The sequence below is a fragment of the Trachypithecus francoisi genome, unplaced genomic scaffold, assembly GCF_009764315.1.
Source record: "Trachypithecus francoisi isolate TF-2019V2 unplaced genomic scaffold, Tfra_2.0 Lachesis_group11, whole genome shotgun sequence".
In the NCBI taxonomy this organism is placed as follows: domain Eukaryota; kingdom Metazoa; phylum Chordata; class Mammalia; order Primates; family Cercopithecidae; genus Trachypithecus; species Trachypithecus francoisi.
The window spans coordinates 113,006,624-113,027,211 of record NW_022681456.1 but is presented as its reverse complement, the minus strand read 5'-3'; the positions used below and the strand labels follow the sequence as shown (position 1 = coordinate 113,027,211).

The following is a 20,588-nucleotide window of genomic DNA, read 5'->3' as shown; positions in this document are numbered from 1 at the left end:
CCTACTCTCTAATTTCAATATTTATTACTGTTTTCTCATTCACTTCAAGCCAGGAACATCAAACTCCTTTTTAAACTTCAAATGTGCTGGTCCTGCTCTCGTCTCAAGGCCTTTTTATTTGATATTCCCTCTGCCTGAAAAACTGTTTCCTAAGTTCTTCGCATTACTAAATTATCTCATCCTTTAGGCTTTCACTTAAATGTCACCTCAAAAAGTCCTTCTTTGACCACTCTATGTAATGAAGCCTTGTGTCCTTCACTCTCTATCACATTACCTTTTATGTTATCACACTTAACACTAGCTATTATCCTGCTCACTCATGTGTTTCGCTCTTCTTCCTCTCAATGATTTGCAAGAACTGGAAAAAGCAAAGAACCCACCTTTCTTGTTTATCACTATATTTCTAGTGCTATACACTGATAACAATGTGTGTGAAATAAGTAGATTATAAGGACCGAATTGACTTTGCATAGTTTCTGGTATAAAAAGTTGCCTTAAGAACTGAAGATGACAGAAAATTCTCATAGTCTTCATGACATATATGTTGACAATCCATTGTCATACTAGACTACTGTCATCTTAACTAGATGAAGCTTCTTTTTCTGTCTTACTTGAAAATGTAAAACCGTGTGTTCAACAAGTGTGCCACAAATAAGAGGCTAGCATATTTATACTTAGGTTTTTAATATGAAAAAGATACCTTGAAATTTTAAATATATTCAAACAAAAAGAGGTCAAAACCAACAAATAATAATCATGGTAACTGCCTTTAAATATCAGAGGTTTGTGTTTTTAGATTAACCCCAGTGAATTCTAATTGTTTTATATTTCAGTTTCTATTTAAGCTAATAACACTCATAAAACAAGCAACATTTTCCTCTGTTTCACCCACTCAAATACAATTATTAATGTTCAGCATGGTGCAGTTTTATTCTGGACTGTGAAAACAGATGGAGAACAGCCTTCAATGTGGTGAAACTTGTGTTAGAATCAGATTAACCTCAGTTTCCCAGTGCCACATTTTATCATTTAGTTGATGCCTTAATTATTCCTTCTTTAAAACTGACCAAAAGTAATCACAGTGAGGAAGTTCAGACTCAGTGGAACTCATGAAAATATGCCTGTGATATTTGTAAAAAATAAAAATTGAAAAAAAAAAATTCTTGATGTCAACCAAAAAATGCTTCCGAATCTAAACACCCCAGAATGAAATATGTAACCGTATATGTTCTAAAATAGATTAGTGCTTCTACTTCTACCGTGAAGAATACCTAGTGCAAGACCAATCCCCTGACTGACAGAACTATGATGAGAGAAAGATACGAAGCAACTGTTTTCATAAATTAAACAGAGAGGACTTTAGGTAAGCCTTGGGATTAAAGTGGCTTTCAGCCTGGAGTCACTTTCTATACGTGGGTCCTCCCACATGACTTGGGAAGGTAGAATATAAGAAGAGAATGCAGCTCCTGCTGACATATTTTTAAAAAGGCAGAATTTAGAGTTCAGTGATGCTAAGGCAGCTGGCATCTTCAGAGCATCATACCGCAGGACGAGAGCTACAGAAATCTGTATTGGAGTCTTCTTAAATATTTAGTTGAGTGCTAAACTACTCATGAGCAGGTGGAAACTTTACAGGGCTTACAAGAGAACTACTTCAGGGAGATATAAAATAAATGTGATTTGAGAAGCCACACAATGCTGGAAGACATAGAAATTCTGATCAATAAGAATGGAGAAAGCGTACAGACCATCCCTTACATTTAATAAAAAAACCAAAATCATGCATATTAGGATTAAGTCCATTCTAGCCCTAGATTAAAGACTGTAGTAGGCTCAACCTAACAAATAATAAAAACCAGTCTCAAAAAAATTGAGCTGATCTTCCAGTAATTGAACTGTCTACTAAAAAAAATGAGATTCAACGCCTGAAAAATAGCAGAATGCTGACTCTGAATAATGTACTATTCTAAATGTCTAGCATATGATCAATAATTGAGAAAACTATTGGAAAATGTCTAGTATACAATCAGTAACTAGGAAAATAATTAGAAAGAATCAGGAAAATATAAAAATAGCCTGGGGAGAGGAAGTTGTAAATAGAAACAGATCCGAAGAGTTTTAAATTAGCAAATAATGATTTCAATACAGCTATTATAAAGATATTTAATGATTTTTTAAAAGATGTATATGAATGAAAAAATGAATCGTACTAAAAAAATGGAATTTAAGAACTGAAAACACAATACCTAAAATATTTGTTTAAAAAATCAGTAAATGGGCTTAATAGATTGCAAAATGCAAGAAAAAAAGAACAGTGAGCTTGAAGACAGGGCAATAGGAATTACCCCCATGTTAAGGTACAAAAAGAAAATAAACCTTGAAAATAATGAGAGCACCTTGTGACCTGAGGGACAATATTAAACAATATGTGTGCATTGGACACACCAAAAAGGAGAAAGATACTGAGGCAAAAAATAATTAAGGAGATGGCCAAATTTTACAAATTTGATTTTTTTGTAAAAATTAACCTACACATATAAGAAGTAAAAGTCTTAGTAACCTCTAAGCAAATACATACTCTCTCTCTTCCGTCCTTCCTTTTTCTTTCTTTCTTTCTTTCTTTCTTTTTTTCTTTCTTTCTCTTTTTCTTTCTTTCTTTCTTTCTTTCTTTCTTTTTTTCTTTCTTTCTCTCTCTCTTTCTCTTTCTTTCTCTCTCTCTCTTACTTTCTTTCTTCTTTCTTTCCTTCTTTCTTTCTCTCTCTTTCTTTTGTTTCTCTCACACACACACTCTAAATACATTATAGAGAAATTGCTGAAATTTCTTTTTTCTTGATTTCCTTTCTCTTTCTTTTCTTTCTTTCTTTCCTTCTTTCTCTCTCTTCCTTTTCTTTCTTTCTTTCTCTCTCTCACACACTCCCTAGATACATTATAGAGAAATAAAATGAAAAATAAGATAAATATAGAAATTTAGAAACATCAGAGAAAATAAACAACTTCCATATAGAGAAACAACTATAATATTAATATTATAATATTCTATTAAAACACTAAATACAGGCTTCTCATCAAAAAACAAAAAAAAAAACAAAAGGCAGTAGAATACTATCTTTGTGTGTTAAAGATGAAAACAACTTTTTCAAATTAGAACTCTATACACAGTAAAATTGTATTTCTTAAAATTAAGGCCAAATGAAGATATTTTCAACCAAATGAAGCTGAGTTAGTTTATTATCAGTTCATACGTACTATACAAAATAATAAAATAAGTACTTCAAGCTGGAAGAAAATGATACTAGATGGAAACTCAAATCTATAAGAAGAAATGAAAAATACCCCAAAATAGGTAAATAAATAAAAAATAGTTTCATTTACACATGTATTAATTTATTTTAAAAGTGATTAAAGAAAAATGAATCACAATGTACTCTGAGTTTATAATATATAAAAAATAAAATTTATAATAACTTCAGTAAGAATGAAAATGGAAAATGGAAGTAAACTGTTCCAAGTTTTTTATATTACATGTAAGGATGCATAATGTTAATTCATGATTGACTGTAATATGCTTAAACAAAGATATTTTAATCTCTAGGAAAACCATACCCCTTAAATTTTAAGAGTATATTTAAAAGCCAAGGAGAAGATAAAAATGAAATATAACAGAAAAAAATCTAAAAGGAAACATAAAAAAGAAAAAAGGGGACTAAGAAATGGTTTGGACAAAGAAAAAAAACACCTCACAGAAACAAATAGCAATACAGTGAGCCATTGGTATGATTAGGTGACCATATCAACATGATATTAAATGTAAACACACTAAGAACTCAAATAAAAAAGCAGAAGTTGTCAGCCTACATCAAAAAAGCAATATATGACTGTATTCTGTTTACAGGAATATGTTTTGTATATAAGCAATTAGATTAAAAGTAAAAGAATATTTACCAGGAAAATCATATCACCTTGCAAAATCTAGAAAAAAAGTAATAAAGTTCAATACCCATTCATGTTAAAACTAGAAATAAAATGAAACTTTCTCAACCTTGAAAAGTGATCTATGAAAAGTTTATATAGTATCACGTTAAATCATGTAAGAATGAATCCTTTCTCCTAAGGTTGGAAACAAAGCCACAATGTCTGCTTCAAACATTTATCTTTAATCTTGTATGGGAAATCCTAGCCAGCACACTATGTGAAAAAAAAAAATTAAGGTAAAAATTGAAAAATCTGACTATTTTCACACAGCATGATTATGTAACGGTCATAACACTTAAGATAAATGTACAAGATCTAATTGTGTTCCAGTAAAAATATATATGAAATAAATTCTGTTTTGGAATTGTATTTACTACATCAAAATTTTATTTACTAAAATTTTACTAATTTTTACTAAAATTTAGTAAATTAATAAAATTTTATTTACTGAAAAGTGTAAAACTTTGCTAAGGAAAATTAAGGAAAATCTAAATAAATGAAAAATATACTGCATTTATTGATTGAAAGATTCCTATGGTTAAGATGATAATTCTCTCGAAACTCATCTGTAAATAAAATATAATCCCAATGAAAATCTCAGCAGATTTTTGTAGAAATTGAAAAGTTGACTTCAGTATTTATGTGGAATGCAAAAAACCTAGAATAGTCAAAGCAATCATGAAAAAAGAACAAAGTCTGACTTCATAACGTGTGTGGATTTATGTACTATAAATTTACAGCAATTAAGCTAGTGTGATATAGCTTAAGGATAGGCAAATAGGTCAATGGAATAGAATTCGGTGTAGATAGAATAGAAAGCCAGAGACCCATTTGTAGGTTCAATGTATTTTTGACAATGCCACCCATGCCATAAATGAAAAAAGTACTTTCAGCAAGTAAAATATTGCTTCCAGAATACTTGAGGAAAAAAACCACAAGAATGAATGTTAACATAGCCAATGTTAAACAAATAGAGAAAGTAATAACTATTTAAAAAGTTCTGAATTGGACATCATCAAAATGTAAAACTATTCATGAAAAGCCCCCGTTAAGGAAATCTATAGGCAAGCCACATTCTGAGAAAAAATATGTGCAAACATTTATATGACAAACTCTTTGTATCCAGAGTTTGGATCTAAAGAAATCATGCAAATGAATCTAAACAAACAAGTAGGGAAAAGACATGAGAAGAGAGCTCCAACAAAAGATATAAGAAAATAGCATATGAAAAATTGCTTAGACCCCGAGTAAATATAAATTAGAAGCACAACAAGATACCACTATACACCCATTAGAATGGATAACATAAAGACAGACAAAATCAAGAGTTTGCAAGAATTTGGTACAAATGGAACTATCATACTCTGCAAGCAATAATGTAAAATTTTACAATTACTTCGGAAAACAGTTTCACAATTTTTTATAAAGATAAATACCTAACACATAACCACGTCCTTCCTCTCATAGATGTTTCCTAGGAGAAATGAAAAATACATTCATATAAAAACTTGTACACAAATGATCACAGCACTTTTATTCATAATACCCCCCAAAAGGAAGCAACCCAAATGTCCATCAAACAGGAGAGTGAATAAGTAAATGATGGCACAGTTACACAAAGGAATAATATTCATTAATTAAAAGGAATTAACTATTGACAAACTCAACCGATATGGATGATTTCAAAAACATTATATAATGGAGTGAAAGAAGCCATAAATAAAAATATATTTACTCTATGATTCCATTTATATGAAGTTCTAAAAGGTTTATATTTATCGAGAGAGAAAGAAATGATACCAGTGCTTGCCTCTGATGACATGAAAAAAACTGTTTTATATCTTGATATGAGTGTGGTTGTTATCTGGTATATGCATTTGTAATAATTTATTGAACTGAATCTGTGGCATGTCCTTGAATGTGAATTTGCTTTAACAAAAGGAGCTTAAAAAAAAAGAAAGAAAGCATTGTTCAGTATTGGGGAAAAAAATTTAATCTGAGCAAATATGTTTTAGTAATTTTACTATGGATATTTTTTCTTCTGTGGCTTTTTCAGAGGAAAAGGTGGTAGCAAAATATAAGAAAAGGAACCTAAACGCACCTTCAAAATCACCTATAATCCAATCTTTTCTTTTTACAGATGAGGAAAATTTTAACATGAATTATAGAGAAACATAGACTTTTAAAAGATTTTTATATGTTTCATTAGCTTTCTTGGGAGTTTCAGCAGATTCAAGCTCAGTGTCAGTCTGGAGGAGAGAGTGCTCAAAAGCCATTGTCGTGCGAGGGAAGCTGTCCTCCAATTGAACTGTGGTCCTGAATGCTTCCACTGGAGTGTGAGCAAAACATGATAAATTGTCAGCAAGTCAAGGCCCTAGTCCTAGATTTAGATCTTTTATTTCAGACTACTCTCCAGGGGGAAATACTTGAGCATATAAGAAACTAGCATCACTGACATTTTCACGCCAAACTTCCCATGAACTCTGAACATTTAAAGACATAATCCAGGGATGAATTGAGATCTTTGTTTTTGAAGTTAACAACAGCAAAGATTTCTGAACTCTGATAAAACTTACTTTGAGATGAAGAAATATCATTACTAAAATATGCCATTTTTTTCATAGGCCCACTTGGATCTCAGTTAATTTGTAAAAAATAAAAAAAGAAAGTAAATGGTTGATTACCTTTGTTCTAAATAGGATGTGTCACAGGATTCAGATAAACTTGGTTTTCCCTAGGGGAGAGAGATTTTGCCAAACAAAATGACGTATTAAAAAACAAAACAAAACAAAACACACAAATAAGAGTGAACAAAAATAAATGTGAGTTATCTGAATTGATTTGAGAGTTATCTGAATTGATTTTTTCTTTTTCAAAATAATAATACAAAAGAATAAATTTAGTGGAAAATAAACTGATGAAATAACCTATGAAGCTATCCCAGGAAGGTGAAAGACGTTTTTAAAAGTAAACTAAAATAAAATTCAAAGAAGTACAGTAAGGTTTGGTACTGCATATTTATAGCAACATTTGTTAGTGCAGCAAACTCCACTAAATTACTGTTTCCAATCTGGTTTTTCAGACTCTCTGAAGAAAAGAAAAGATATTTGTGGTTTTATCGCTTCTACTGCAATAATGAAAACTGCTCCCTTCCTTTAGTCCTGGGTAGTGCCCCTGGATGGGATGAAAGGACTGTTTCAGAAATGCATACCATTTTGAGAAGATGGACATTTTCTCAACCTTTAGAGGCTCTTGGGCTTTTGACTTCCAGGTAAGAATTGCATAACAAGCATGATATTACTGACTGAGAAGAACTTGCTTGAAGAGAAATATAGAACCATATAATTAATTCAATAGCTATTCTGTTTGTTCTCAATTTTGATAGTTATGGATATTAATTTTAGATAAATGTAAGCTATGAATATAAATTTTAAACAACTCTAAGTTATAATCATGTCTTCTGCCCTAAGCTTGTGGTATAATAAATGGTAGAAGTTTCTTAAATGAGGAGTCTAGTTCTTACAGAAATAATTTATAATTAAACAGGGAATAATAAAAATTCCTACTTCTTCTCTCAGACTAAAAGCATCTTTAAAAATTAGGATCATTTTTTGTACTATTAAAATATGCAAAGTTTAGCAAAATGCCTGTGTAAAGTAGGTGTACAATTAATATGATAATGACGATGATAGGAATAAAAGAAAAAAATATATTCTTTGCATGTCCTTGAGATCTTCACTCAGAATCAAATGCATGGAGCACCAGGAAAGGGCTAATGATGTCTTCTTGTTAAAGAGAAACTTGTAGGAATAACTGTGGTAGCTGGCTCTGGTCCAGAAGAAACAAGTCTTCCTTGACTTCCCTTTTATATTCAAAGCCAAGAAAAGATACTTTAAGTCTGTCCTGATAGCATCAGCTCACTGATGACATGAAGAAAGTCTGCAATCTCTTGAGCCAGGCAAAAAATTGTGAAACCCAGCTCTATTCTGAAGCCATTCTCAAGAACCCGAGAGGAGGAGAAAGGTGGGAAAGGGAGTTAGTTACATGAAGAACTTTCTTCATGTGACCTAAATTGACTTTGAAAGATTTATTTACTAATTTGTGTCCTTCAGAAAACTTCTGAGGTGGGTAAAGGGGAGAGTGGGTTTTTCGAGCTTCTCAGTCACTGAATCTCGAAATTTACATACTATCTTTGTGCTCCTCACTTTGAAGATTTGATTAGTTTTATGGCTTCTTCCATTAACTGATGTGTGCTTAGATGCCTACCTCTTTCTTTGTATATATAATGGAATATATATATATATATATTTGCTTCTATTATTGAGCTTGCAACTTTTTTCTTTTATAAAGTTTCTTGTGTGGGGTCTTTTCTGACCTCGCCATGTAGAATTGATCACTCCTGGACTAGTACAGTGCTCTATTACTTTATACACTGCATTTTATGGTAACGTGTTTATATGCAACATGTAAAATGTGTATATTTTCACTCCCATCTGACTCAGAGCCACTCAAGGCAAAACAGATCGTCTCAATGTTTCTGTTTCCTGAAGGCTTAGCATTACCTAGGACATATTAATTCCTCAGTATTGAACCAATCACTTTTTAGATACATTATTATTATTTGTACAGTAGTTTAACATTTAAATTATAAGCAATTTGAGGACACTATCATTACTATTCATCTCCTACATGACTTTGTACAGTTGCATTAGCTAATAAAATAATTATATGGTAATTAACAATGGATTGGTTTCATTGGGATATTCATAATTCATCATGCTAGTGTTTAAATATCCTTTTGGAAAAAAGGTCTCATTTCCAACATAATCCTAACCCCTTTTTCTGGTTTAGATGTAAGAACAGCTAAAATCTGTAAAATTATTATGCTAAACTCTAGCTGGTTTTTGCTGAAGTTAGACTTGGGCTATTAGCACAATTATTATTTTGTCATTCTTTTTTTTTTTTTTTTTTTTTTTGAGACGGAGTCTCGTGCTGTCACCCAGGCTGGAGTGCTGTGGCCGATCTCAGCTCACTGCAAGCTCCGCCTCCCGGTTCACGCCATTCTCCTGCCTCAGCCTCCCGAGTAGCTGGGACTACAGGCGCCGCCACCTCGCCCGGCTAGTTTTTTGTAGTTTTTAGTAGAGACGGGGTTTCACCGTGTTAGTCAGGATGGTCTCGATCTCCTGACCTCGTGATCCGCCCGTCTCGGCCTCCCAAAGTGCTGGGATTACAGGCTTGAGCCACCGCGCCCGGCCTATTTTGTCATTCTTGAACTGATTAACTAATGGGGAGTTCATTCAAAATGTGACAGTTACAACTGACAGAATAAGAGAAAATAAACATCTGACAAGGAAATTTTATTCAAAACATATAAAGACTCTTAAGACTCAAAAGCAGAAAGATAAATAACCCAATTGTAAAATGGGCAAAGGATCTGAATGGGCATTTCTCCAAAGAAAATATACAAATGCCTAACATTTACATGAAAACATGCTTAATATCATTAACCATTAAGGAAATACAAATGAAAATCACCTAACACCTAAGATAGCATACTCACTAGGACTGGCTATAATCAAAAAATACAAAAAGGACAAAAAATAAAAAGTGTTGTTGAGGATATAGAGACAATGGAAACCTCATTTATCTCTGGTGGGAATGCAAAATCATGTAGCCGATTGGAAAACAGTGTGGCAGTTTCTTAAGTGTTAAATCCAGAGTTACTATATGATCCAACAATCTTACTATTAAGTATATACCCAAGATAAATTTAAAAATATGCCCACTAAAAAACTCATGCACACATATTTATAACAGCATTGTTCACAATATCCAAAATGTAGAAACAATCCAAATATCCACCAACTAATCAATAGCTATGTAAAATGTGATCTACCCATACAAGATTAATATTATTTGATAATAAAAAGGAATGAATAGTGATATATGCTACAATCTGGATGAACCTTGACAGCATTATGCTAAGTGGAAGAAGCCAGTTACAGAAGACCACATATGGTATGATTTCGTTTGTATGAAATGTGCAGAATAGGGAAAGCTGTAGAGACATAAAGTAAATTAGCAGTAACTCAGAGCTAGGGCAGGTTGGGAGAAAATGGAGAATGACTGCTAACATGTATGAGGTTTCCTTTTGTGGTTATAATTGATATAATTGTTGCACAAATCTGGAAACGTGCTAAAAACATTGAATTTTGCACTTTAAATGGGGTGGATTGTAAGGTATTTCAATAATATCTCGGTAAAGGTGTTTAAAATTTTTGAGAAAATAATTGTGAAGGTAATATCTATGAATCTCTATAATATCTTTAAAGAATAATTTTCTAGAAAGATAACTTTCTAAAGTTTAAAGTTCATGGAATATTTTAATAGAATGAAGATTGTAATACTGCTCTGTTTATTCACTTATAAAATAAGAGGATTAGCTGGATGAACGTCAGTATTTTCTGATCCCTGTTAACTAAGCAGAATTATGCTTCATGAGTCTTCTTTATCTAAACAGATCTTCAAAATCTATTTGGCTTGTTCAATGTTTTACGTGTCCAGATAAAATTTTTACTTAGTGCACCTTACTACTATCTCATATTAACCTCCATAATAACCCTATGATGGAAATACTATTATTATTCCCATTTCACCTATGAGGAAACTGAGGCCTATACAGGTTACGTTGCCCCAAGTGCCCTGTAAGTTGAAAACCTGGGAGTCAAATCCAGGTATTCATGAGAGCTTATAATCTGAACGATTCTGCTTAAAGCCTTCCTGCATAAACATGCTAGGCTATTTACATATGAAATATCTTGGCTATCCTAAACAGTTTTTTAAAATTGTAAGTAGGAGCACTTAGCTATCTCGGTCATGCGTGGATGTTTCTACTTCACTGTGTAGTTTCTTTTTTTTCCTGAATAATCAGATTTTTAGAGGTTATGGGGACTGATTTTAAAGTAGAGGGTGTTTATTAAACTTCATTCAGGGAACTTAGTAGAATCCTGATTTATTTACACACTGGAAAGTTTCTTATCATGCACCAGATAAGTTCAATGAAAAGGTTGGAGTATTTCCATTGTACTCATCCTCCCACTTCCACTCTCAGTTTTACTGAACTATTAAAAAGCTTGAGGACAAGCTGTTTCCAGAAATGAAACTTTCAACTCCTCTAAATTAAAAAGCTGACTTTTCTGAGAACAAACAGTATGTGCTTATTAAGTGAGCTGTCAGAGTGAGTTCTTGAGAGATCTATATTTTTCCTCCTTTGAACAATCTATTTTTTAAATGGTTTAACCTCTTGAGGACTGGTGTGCTCCATTTCCAGTTTGGAGAGTTTAATATTGCTATTTACTTAATCTGTCCAAAGGTTCACCAGATCCTTTTAGTTTATTTTTAGCAAGAGACATGATGAAATTTAATTTGCCTAGGATGGGCCATACGGTGTTAATATTTCTACTACTGAGTGCCAGCAGAGAGCTCCCTGGGTACTGATAACTTCCATTAGAGAAGGCGGTGCTGTCAGGAAAACAGAGAAGGGCTAAGGGCTAAGGTCTGTGGTTCTTGGCAGATGGTAGCTATTTTCCTGAACCCTGATGCACAGGCACAACTATTCAGCTGCTAATAACAAGCAAAAAATACCTAAGGAATTAAAAGTCAGTTCAAGGAAAGTATTCATTTAAAAATAGCAACTTTGAATTGGCATCAGAGGATTACATCAGAAGCTTAAATAAAAAATTTGACAAGGTACGAGAACTTGCCATCCCACATGATGTAAAATTATTGTTTTGCAAGAAGAAAAGCAATATTTAACAGACAGTGCCTTAGCTTCCAAAATTAGGTTCCTTGGAAAAATATTTCCAAAATATTTTTTTCTCCAAACCATTGTATTCTTTATTGTACATTTAATTTATACTGAGGCCATTGTTTACTAACATTGTAAATAGAAAGAATGGAATATGGCATAGGGAGGCAGTTAAAACTCCCACTTTTGACTGCATAATTAAATTATGAATAATGGTGTATCTTTTCCATTTATTTATTGAACAAAAATATGTGTACAGACAAATCGGTAGGCACTGAATCAAAGAGGTAGAGGAATAAGCCATAGTGACTGTCTCTAAACAAGGTACAATTTATAGGGAGAGACTCAAGCTAGAGGTCACCACGCAATGTGCTCTATACTATCACCAAAGTAAGTATTAAGTGCTCTACGAGCCCAGAGGAGAGAGAGGAAAATTCTTTAAGACAAAGTAAGGAGAAGTTCACAAAGAAATTGGATTCTGACTTGAAATAGTCATAGGAATTTTCTGAGTGGGGAATCGGGGAAATGACATTCCAAGAAGGAGGACTAGTGTGTGCATGGTTATAGAGGTTCAGAAAACAGTGAGTCATTTTATATAACATTAGAAGAGAATTATATCAGGAAACAAAGTTGAAAAGGGTAGTTCAATTTAGATTGTTTCGGGCCTGGTGAGCCAGGTAGGTACTATGAACTTGTTATGGCAGACCATGGAATTTTGTTAAGAACAGGAGTCATAAAATCAGATTTATGGTATATGTGCATAAATCTGGGATCAGTGTAAAGAACAGATTGAAAAAAGAAGAAAATGAGAGAAAGAATCTTAGATAGATAATAGATATTGAAATAATCCATTTGAAAAATGGTCTGGGACTGAACTAAGAAGTCTAACTATGCAGTAGGAACCCACAAAGCAGATTTGAGAGACATTTCAGAGGAAATTGAAAAAGAGAGAAGAAATAAGGAAGACTTCAAGCTTACAGACCTGAGAAACTTGATAGGTAATTGCATCATTCACCAAGACAAGAGTTTTACATGAAAGAGCAAATTGTGTGTGTTGAACGTTGGAAAGTTCTATTCTGGATATGTCACATTTTTAAAAACCCATGGGACACACAGAAGATGCCTGGTATGCGGTTGTGTATACAGGTCTGAATCTTTGCAGAGAAATCAAAACTTGAAAAACAATGTGAGAGTTGTTGGTTTTCAGGCAGTAGTTGAAGCTACGGAAATAGAGGATGTGTAACAGCTACTGTGTGTAGCTATAGAGAGGAAGTACAGCAAGAGGACAGAGATGGAACTCTGGAGAACACCAACTTTTGTTGTTGTTGTTGTTGAGAGGGAGTCTTGCTCTGTCTCCCAGGTTAGGGTGCAGTGGCGCGATCTCGGCTCACTGCAACCTCTGCTTCCCTGGGAGAACAGCAACATTTTAAGGGCAGTGCAAGCAAGAAAAACCAGGAAAATAAAACGAAAATAAGCTGACCAAAAGGTTGCAGGAGATCCAGAAAAGGGTGGTATCTTAGAACTCTTGAAAAAGATTTTTGAAGGCTTTAAAGAAGTATTAAATAGAATTAGGTCTAAAAAAAGGTCAATGAATTTGGAAATCAGGTAGTCACTGATGATATCAATGAGAGCAGTTTTTTAAATTTAGTTTTAATTGACATAATAATTGTATACATTTAGGTGGTACAATGTAATCTTTTGATCTATATATACATTGTAGAAAGATTAAATAAAGCTAATTAACAAAGTCATCATCTCACAAACTTATTTTTGTGTTTAGAATGTTAAAAATGTGTTTTTAGTAATTTCAAAATATATGATACATTGTTATTGACTCTGGTCTCCATTCAGTGCAATAGATCACAGAAACTTACTCTTCCAAGCTAATGAGACTTTGTACCCTTTGACCACAATCTCCTCTCTTTCCATTTCTCCTCTCCCCAAAGCCTCTCGTAACCACGTTTCTGCCCTGTTTTTATAACATTGATCTTTTAAGATTCCACATGTAAGTGAGATTTTTAAAATATTTGTGTTTCTGTGCCTGGCTTTTTATACTTAGCATAATGTCCTCCAGATTCATTCATGCTGTCATAAATAACAGAACTTCCTTCTTTTAAAGGATGAACGGTATTACATTGTGTGTATATACCACCGTGTCGTTATCCATTCATCCTTTAGTGGACACTAAGTTTGCTTCTATATCTTGGCTATTGTAAATAATGATTAAATGAATATGGGGCACAGATACCTCTTTGACATATTAATTTTACTTCATTTGTATATATATTCAGAAATGAGATTACTGGGTCATATTTTAATAGTGAAGTTAGATTCCATACTTCAAGTTCCTGAAAAGGAATAGGAGAGATATAAATGGTGCCTCTTGGAATAGAATTGACAATAAAGGCAAAAAGATAGCTAAAGTTGGAAGTGATCAGAAAAATATGTTTGATGTTTGGGGTTTGTATCCCTTTTTAAAATAAAAGAGCTTCCAGCATGCTTACAAGGTGAAAGGAAGGATATTTGAAGGGAAGATCAGAAAAGAGATGGATAGGTGAAGTAGCAAAAGGGGATGACACTAACAGCCAACAGCCTGGAACAAAAGTGCAAGCAAGAATTTTATCCAAGGACAAGAGTGTAACTTCTTCCTATCAAGTGAGAGGGAAGGAAAAATATGAATACAATTATAGATAAGTGTGGATATAGAAGAGAAAAATGTGGAAATGTCAGTATTCCCTATCAAGGAAGAGTGAAGGTGAGAATGAGGAAGGTGGAGTTATATAAACACAAAGATACATATTTTGTCTTTGTATGCTTTTGGAGTTTCTTGAGTTATTTCCAGATTTCACAGTTGGTAACATAAGCTTTGAAATCAGACCTATCTGGTTCTGCCAGTTATTCCTTGAATGACCTTGGAAAAGTTTATTTAACTTTAAAACAAAGAGTGATATTATGTACCTCCTAGGGTTCTTGTCTGGAACAAATAAGGTAAGGTACCTATGAGAGCATTCAATCAATGCTACCAAACATTCTTATCATCATCAATCCTTCATTATAATTACATTTTAAAGAGAATTTGAGCTTTCAGATTTTTTCTTTGCCAAATGTTAAGTATAAATAAATTCATGAGAAATATTTAATTTCTATTAAACATAAATGACTTAAATACACTTGTCGAAACTTACATGATAAAAAGTTAGCATCTTAATAATATTTTATAATCGAAGGGCATAATTTACAAAACACTTTATAATATATGACTTGAAATACAGAAAAATCCCCTTAATATTAGTCCCAACATCTATTTCCCCCATTTTACTGATCTCCATTTTACAGATGAAGACATTGAAACCCATTTGTTTATTCATGTATTCAATACATGTGTATTGATGGCCTACTCACCTTAGGCACTTTGCTAGGGCCTGAAACTAGCAAATAGAAACATGATCTTTATTCATGGTCTTGCGATTTTCTGGAGGTAGATAATAGGCCATCACCAAATTATGAGTATAAAACAACAGTTTTTATCACAACTTTGAATAAAAGCTACATAATCCTATGATAACATACAACAAAAGAACCAAACCTTTCTTCAAAGGGGAAAAGTCTTCCCTAAGGAAGTTATATTCGAGCTCAAATCTAAAGGATAAGTGGGAATGAACTGACAAAAGGGAAAGAGTAAGAGAATGAGTTTCTGCGAAGAAGAACTTAAATATGACTAAGTCTTGAGAGAGGAACTGCACATAGGAAACTGGAAGAGAGACAGTGTAGCTGAAGTCCAGGGGAGGAGTGTATGATTTAAGATGAACTGACATTTGAAGGTCAAACTAGAAGACCATGTTGAGGACTTCTAAAGCAGGACCAAGTTAGACAAATTGGCCTTTATACTAGTAGCAACAGTAAAGCATAAATGATTCTAAGTAACAGAATATTTTGAACAGATTTGCATCTCTTAAAGATCACTCTGGTTTCAGAGTGAAGCACAGATTTGGTGAGGAAAGCAAAAATAAATGAGCTTCCATGAACTCTTTACCCACGACTACGTCCTGAATGGTATTGTCTAAGTTTTCTTCTAGGGATTTTATGGTTTTAGGTCTTATGTTTAAGTCTTTAATCTATGTTGAGTTAATTTTTGTATAAGGTATAAAGAAGGGATCCAGTTTTAGCTTTCTGGTTATGGCTAGCCAGTTTTCCCAACACCATTTATTAAATAATAGGGAATCCTTTCCCATTGCTTGTTTGTGTCAGGTTTGTCAAAGATCAGATGGTTGTAGATGTGTGGCGTTATTTCTGAGGCCTCTGTTCTGTTTTTTATATCTGCTTTGGTACCAGTACCATGCTGTTTTTGTTATGGTAGGCTTGTAGTATAGTTTGAAGTCAGGTAGCATGATGCCTCCAACTTTGTTGTTTTTGCTTAGGATTGTCTTTAACAAATGCCAAAATAGACAAATGGGATCTAATTAAACTAAAGAGCTTCTGCACATCAAAAGAAACTATCATCAGAGTGAACAGGCAACCTACAGAATGGGAGAAAATTTTTGCAATTATCCATGTGACAAAGGGCTAATATCCAGAATTTACAAAGAACTTAAACAAATTTAAAGAGAAAAGCAAACAGCCCCATCAAAATGTAGGCAAAGGATATGAACAGAGACTTCCCAAAAGAAGACATTTATGCAGCCAACAAACATATAAAAAAAGCTCATCATCACTTGTCATTAGAGAAATGCAAATCAAAACCACAGTGAGATACCATCTCATGCCAGTTAGAATGGCAATCATTAAAATGTCAGGAAACAACACATGCTGGAGAGGATTTGGAGAAATAGGAATGCATTTATACTGTTGGCGGGAGTGTAAATTAGTTCGACCTTTGTGGAAGACAATGTGGCAATTCCTCAAGGATCTAGAACTAGAAATACCATTTGACCCAGAAATCATTTACTGGGTATATACCAAAGGCTTATAAATCATTCTACTATAAAGACACATGCACATGTATGTTTATTGCAGCACTGCTCACAATAGCAAAGACTTGGAACCAACCCAAATGCCCATCAATGATAGACTAGATAAAGAAAATGAGGCACATATACACCATGGAATACTATGCAGCCATAAAAAAGGATGAGTTCATGTCCTTTGCAGGGATATGGATGAAGCTGGAAATCATCATTCTCAGCAAACTAATATGAGAATAGAAAACCAAACCCCACGTGTTCTCACTCTAAGTGGGGGCTGAATAATGAGAACACATGGACGCAGGGAGGGGAACATCACACACCAGGGCCGATTGGGGAGTGTAGGGGTAGGGGAGAGAGAGCATTAGGAGAAATACCTAATGTAGATGACGGGTTAATGGATGCAGCAAACCACCATGGCATGCGTATACCTATGTAACAAACTTGCCTGTTCTGCACATGTACCCCAGAACTTAAAGTATAATTTTAAAAAAAATTTTAATAAATAAATAAATAAATAAAAATAAGCTTCCTGTTAGGAAGCAATGGAAGTAGTTCAGGTGTCAGAGAATGGCAGTCATCCTAGGAAGGTAGCAGAAATGATGTAATTAAATGAACAGAATGAGAAAATGGAAGTGAAAACGGCAGAATTGAATGGGGAGGGGCTGTGAAAAACAGATGTTTCAAGGATGTATTAGTCTGTTCTCACATTGCTATAAAGAAATGCCTGAGACTGACTAATTTATAAAGAAAAGGGGTTTAATTGTCTCATGGTTTTGTAGGCTATACAGGAACCATGACTGGGGAGGCCTCAGGAAACTTACAGCCATGGTGGAAGACAAAGGGGAAGCAGGCACACCTTCACATGGCTGGGCAGGAGGAAAAGAGACGGGGAGAGGTGCCACACACTTTAAACAACCATGTCTCATTAGAACTCTATCACTAGAACAGCACCAAAGGGGGAAATCTGCCCCCATGAGTGAATCATCTCCCACAAGGCCCCACCTCCAACACTGGGGATTACAGTTCAGCATGAGATTTGGGTGGGGACACAAATCCAAACCATATCAAGGCTCAGTTCTATGTTTCTCTCTTATGTAAGTAGGTCATAATAGAAACATTCACCAACATGGGGCACACTAGCTGACAAGCAAATTTTAGAAGAGTCTTATTGTTCAGGCCAGGCACAGTGGCTCACGCCTGTAATCCCAAAACTTTGGGAGGCCGAGGTGAGGTTGGCAGATCATCTGAGATCAGGAGTTTGAGACTAGCCTGGCCAACATGGTGAAACCCTGCCTCTACTAAAAATACAAACATTAGCCAGGCATGGTGGCACAGGCCTGTAGCCCCAGCTACTCAGGAGACTGAGGCAGGAGAACCACTTGGACCCAGGAGGTGGAGGTTGCAGTGAGCCAAGATTGTGCCACTGCACTCCAGCCTGGTGACAGAGTGAGAGTCCATCTCAAAAATAAATAAATAAATAAATAATTTTAAAAAAGATTATTGTTCAGATTAGGATTCGTTGGCTTTGAGGTGTTTTGAAATGATTGCATTTACAGATTTGGTTGTTCAAAAAATCTGAACTAGAGACTCCAGTTTGTTTTCTAATCATCCACAGAAGGATGTGAATTAAATGAAGGATATAGATGAATTTGCTTAGAGAGAGGGAACATAAGGTAGTAAAAGAACAGCCTTGATGTTTAAACTCAAAATTTCTATCCTTTTCAGTGCATCATGTTACTTTTACATATAATGTTTAGTGCATCCGAACATAATATCTACATGGTGCTTTCAATACACTACTGGCTTTATGACAGTGACTTTTTAAGACTAGCTACATGTAAAATCAACGTGTAATTATATAAGAGGAGTGAAATCAAGAACTATTCTTTAATTGTAAATAGTCATTTTAATTCACTAATACAATGACCATCTAGTTAACTCCCAATTTCTATACTCAAGTCCATATACTATCCATCAGGAAATATATCTGTATTGTTCCATGTCTCCTTGGGTCTGAGATTCATTATTATTCCCTTTAGATTATGACTGGGCCAATGCCCTAGTCCAATTACACAGATCACACTACTTACTATTAAATATCTTTATTGATCCATTTAGAATGCAATAAAATAAATAATATACCCAAGATAATCTTGTGATTTTTACGTAAGTACATATAAAAATATCCAGTCAAAAAAATGAAAGGTCTGTGCTGGGGGTGCTGCAGAAAATCTACTGGCCTAGTGTTTTGGATATTTGGATGACATTTCAGTGCCACAAACATGGTTTTGGGAAAACTGCTTATACTCTGAGTTTGAGTTTTTTCATCTGTATAAGGAGATTAAACTAGGTCTCAAGTTTCTTTGGGTTCTAATATTCTGTAACCATATAAAAATCCTTGAAAGAGCATGAATTATTCAGTAGATAGACATTTACAATCATCTTTAAAAATCCTATTCACCACTTTGCCTAGAAAAAAAAAATTCTTCTGTCACATCTGATCATTTTTAGTACTAGAAAAATAGCAGAGATATTCATATTGACATTTTTCTTCCAAGCTGATGCTGAGTGTGTCATCAGATTCAAAATCTGTTGGAGAAACAGTTCTGTACTTCTGATGATTTTCTAATTCTAACCTGACATTGGGGCTTTTAGCTGTGAATAGCCTCACGGCATATTCTGCATGAATTCTTGCTGTGTATTCTGAAGTCTGACATTTCCATTACACTTAAATTTGATCTCAGATTTCTTTGCTTTTCAGTTTACTCAAAGTTGCTTTTTTTAAAGGTCGACATTTGTTACATCGCATTTGGCTTTCACCCATCACTTCAAAAGTTCTTTGAGTAAGATATTTTCCCTATATCCTTTTCAAACTAAAAAAAGAGGGGAGAAAATTTTAAAAATGAATAGAACTGTTTTTTTTACTGTCAAATAGAAGAACTTGAAAAATATATTATTCTGTTGAAATTTTATATCATGACTCCACTGGCCCTATAGACATTTACCTAAATCCTCTGGATATTCCTACAGTACTCTGAGATGAGAGGAACTTGAATGTTTGAGAAAAGAGAAGAGTAATGACGATTCCCAAGTCTGAATGCTGGTCAGATGACTTCACAGATAATTTGAGTCCAGAGAAAACACAGGCTGAGAAACAGACCGCAAGGGCTAATTCCTTAACTTATGGCCACATAATGATGACCCATGCCAAACTGTGCTGTGTACTGAGAGGTTCTAAAAGTGAGGTCTGAAATCCCCAAAATGCTTACAGGGGTGTTACAAGTCTAAAATTATTTCCATAATAATTCTAAGATGCTATTTTCCTTTGTCACACTCATTTGCTCATGAGTGTAGAGAGGAGTTTTCCAGGGGCCACGTGATTTAAAATAAGGCAACAGATTTAACGTGGAAGCAGTAAGATAATCCAGCTCTCTTCCGTTAAGGCACACGTTAGAGAGACTTGCAAAAATGTAAAACAATATTACTAATCTCACCAAATATTCTTTGTTTTGGAAATATTCTTTTCAGGAATATATTATTTATGTTAACATAAAATGGGTTTATTAATGTGATTGTAAATGAATTAATAAATATTTCTTAAATGTCCTGAATTTATTTCTAATATAATTATTGATAGATATCATTCACATAAGCCAAAACTCTTTGAAGTCTTCAATAATTTTTAAGAATGTAAAAATGTTCTAACACCCAGCATTAGAAAACCACTGTTGTACAACAAATCCTAACCACTGGTCACTTCTTATTTCCACCTTGAGCTGGAGAGTTACCTGAGCACTTAGTGCTCTTCCTTCCCTGCACATGTAAGCATTACCATTTCATCTTAA

At 33.9% G+C, this 20,588-nt stretch overlaps 1 protein-coding gene across 1 annotated transcript in view; it reads left to right on the top strand.

Moving 5' to 3' along the window:
- The window catches only part of PIK3C2G (phosphatidylinositol-4-phosphate 3-kinase catalytic subunit type 2 gamma), a 408,211-nt gene that overhangs the window by 130,201 nt on the left and 257,422 nt on the right, over positions 1–20,588 (top strand). Inside the window, exon 16 of the mRNA XM_033222744.1 lies at positions 7,055–7,243. Within this exon, the coding sequence (XP_033078635.1) occupies positions 7,055–7,243 (189 nt within the window). The remainder of the gene's footprint in view (positions 1–7,054; positions 7,244–20,588) is intronic.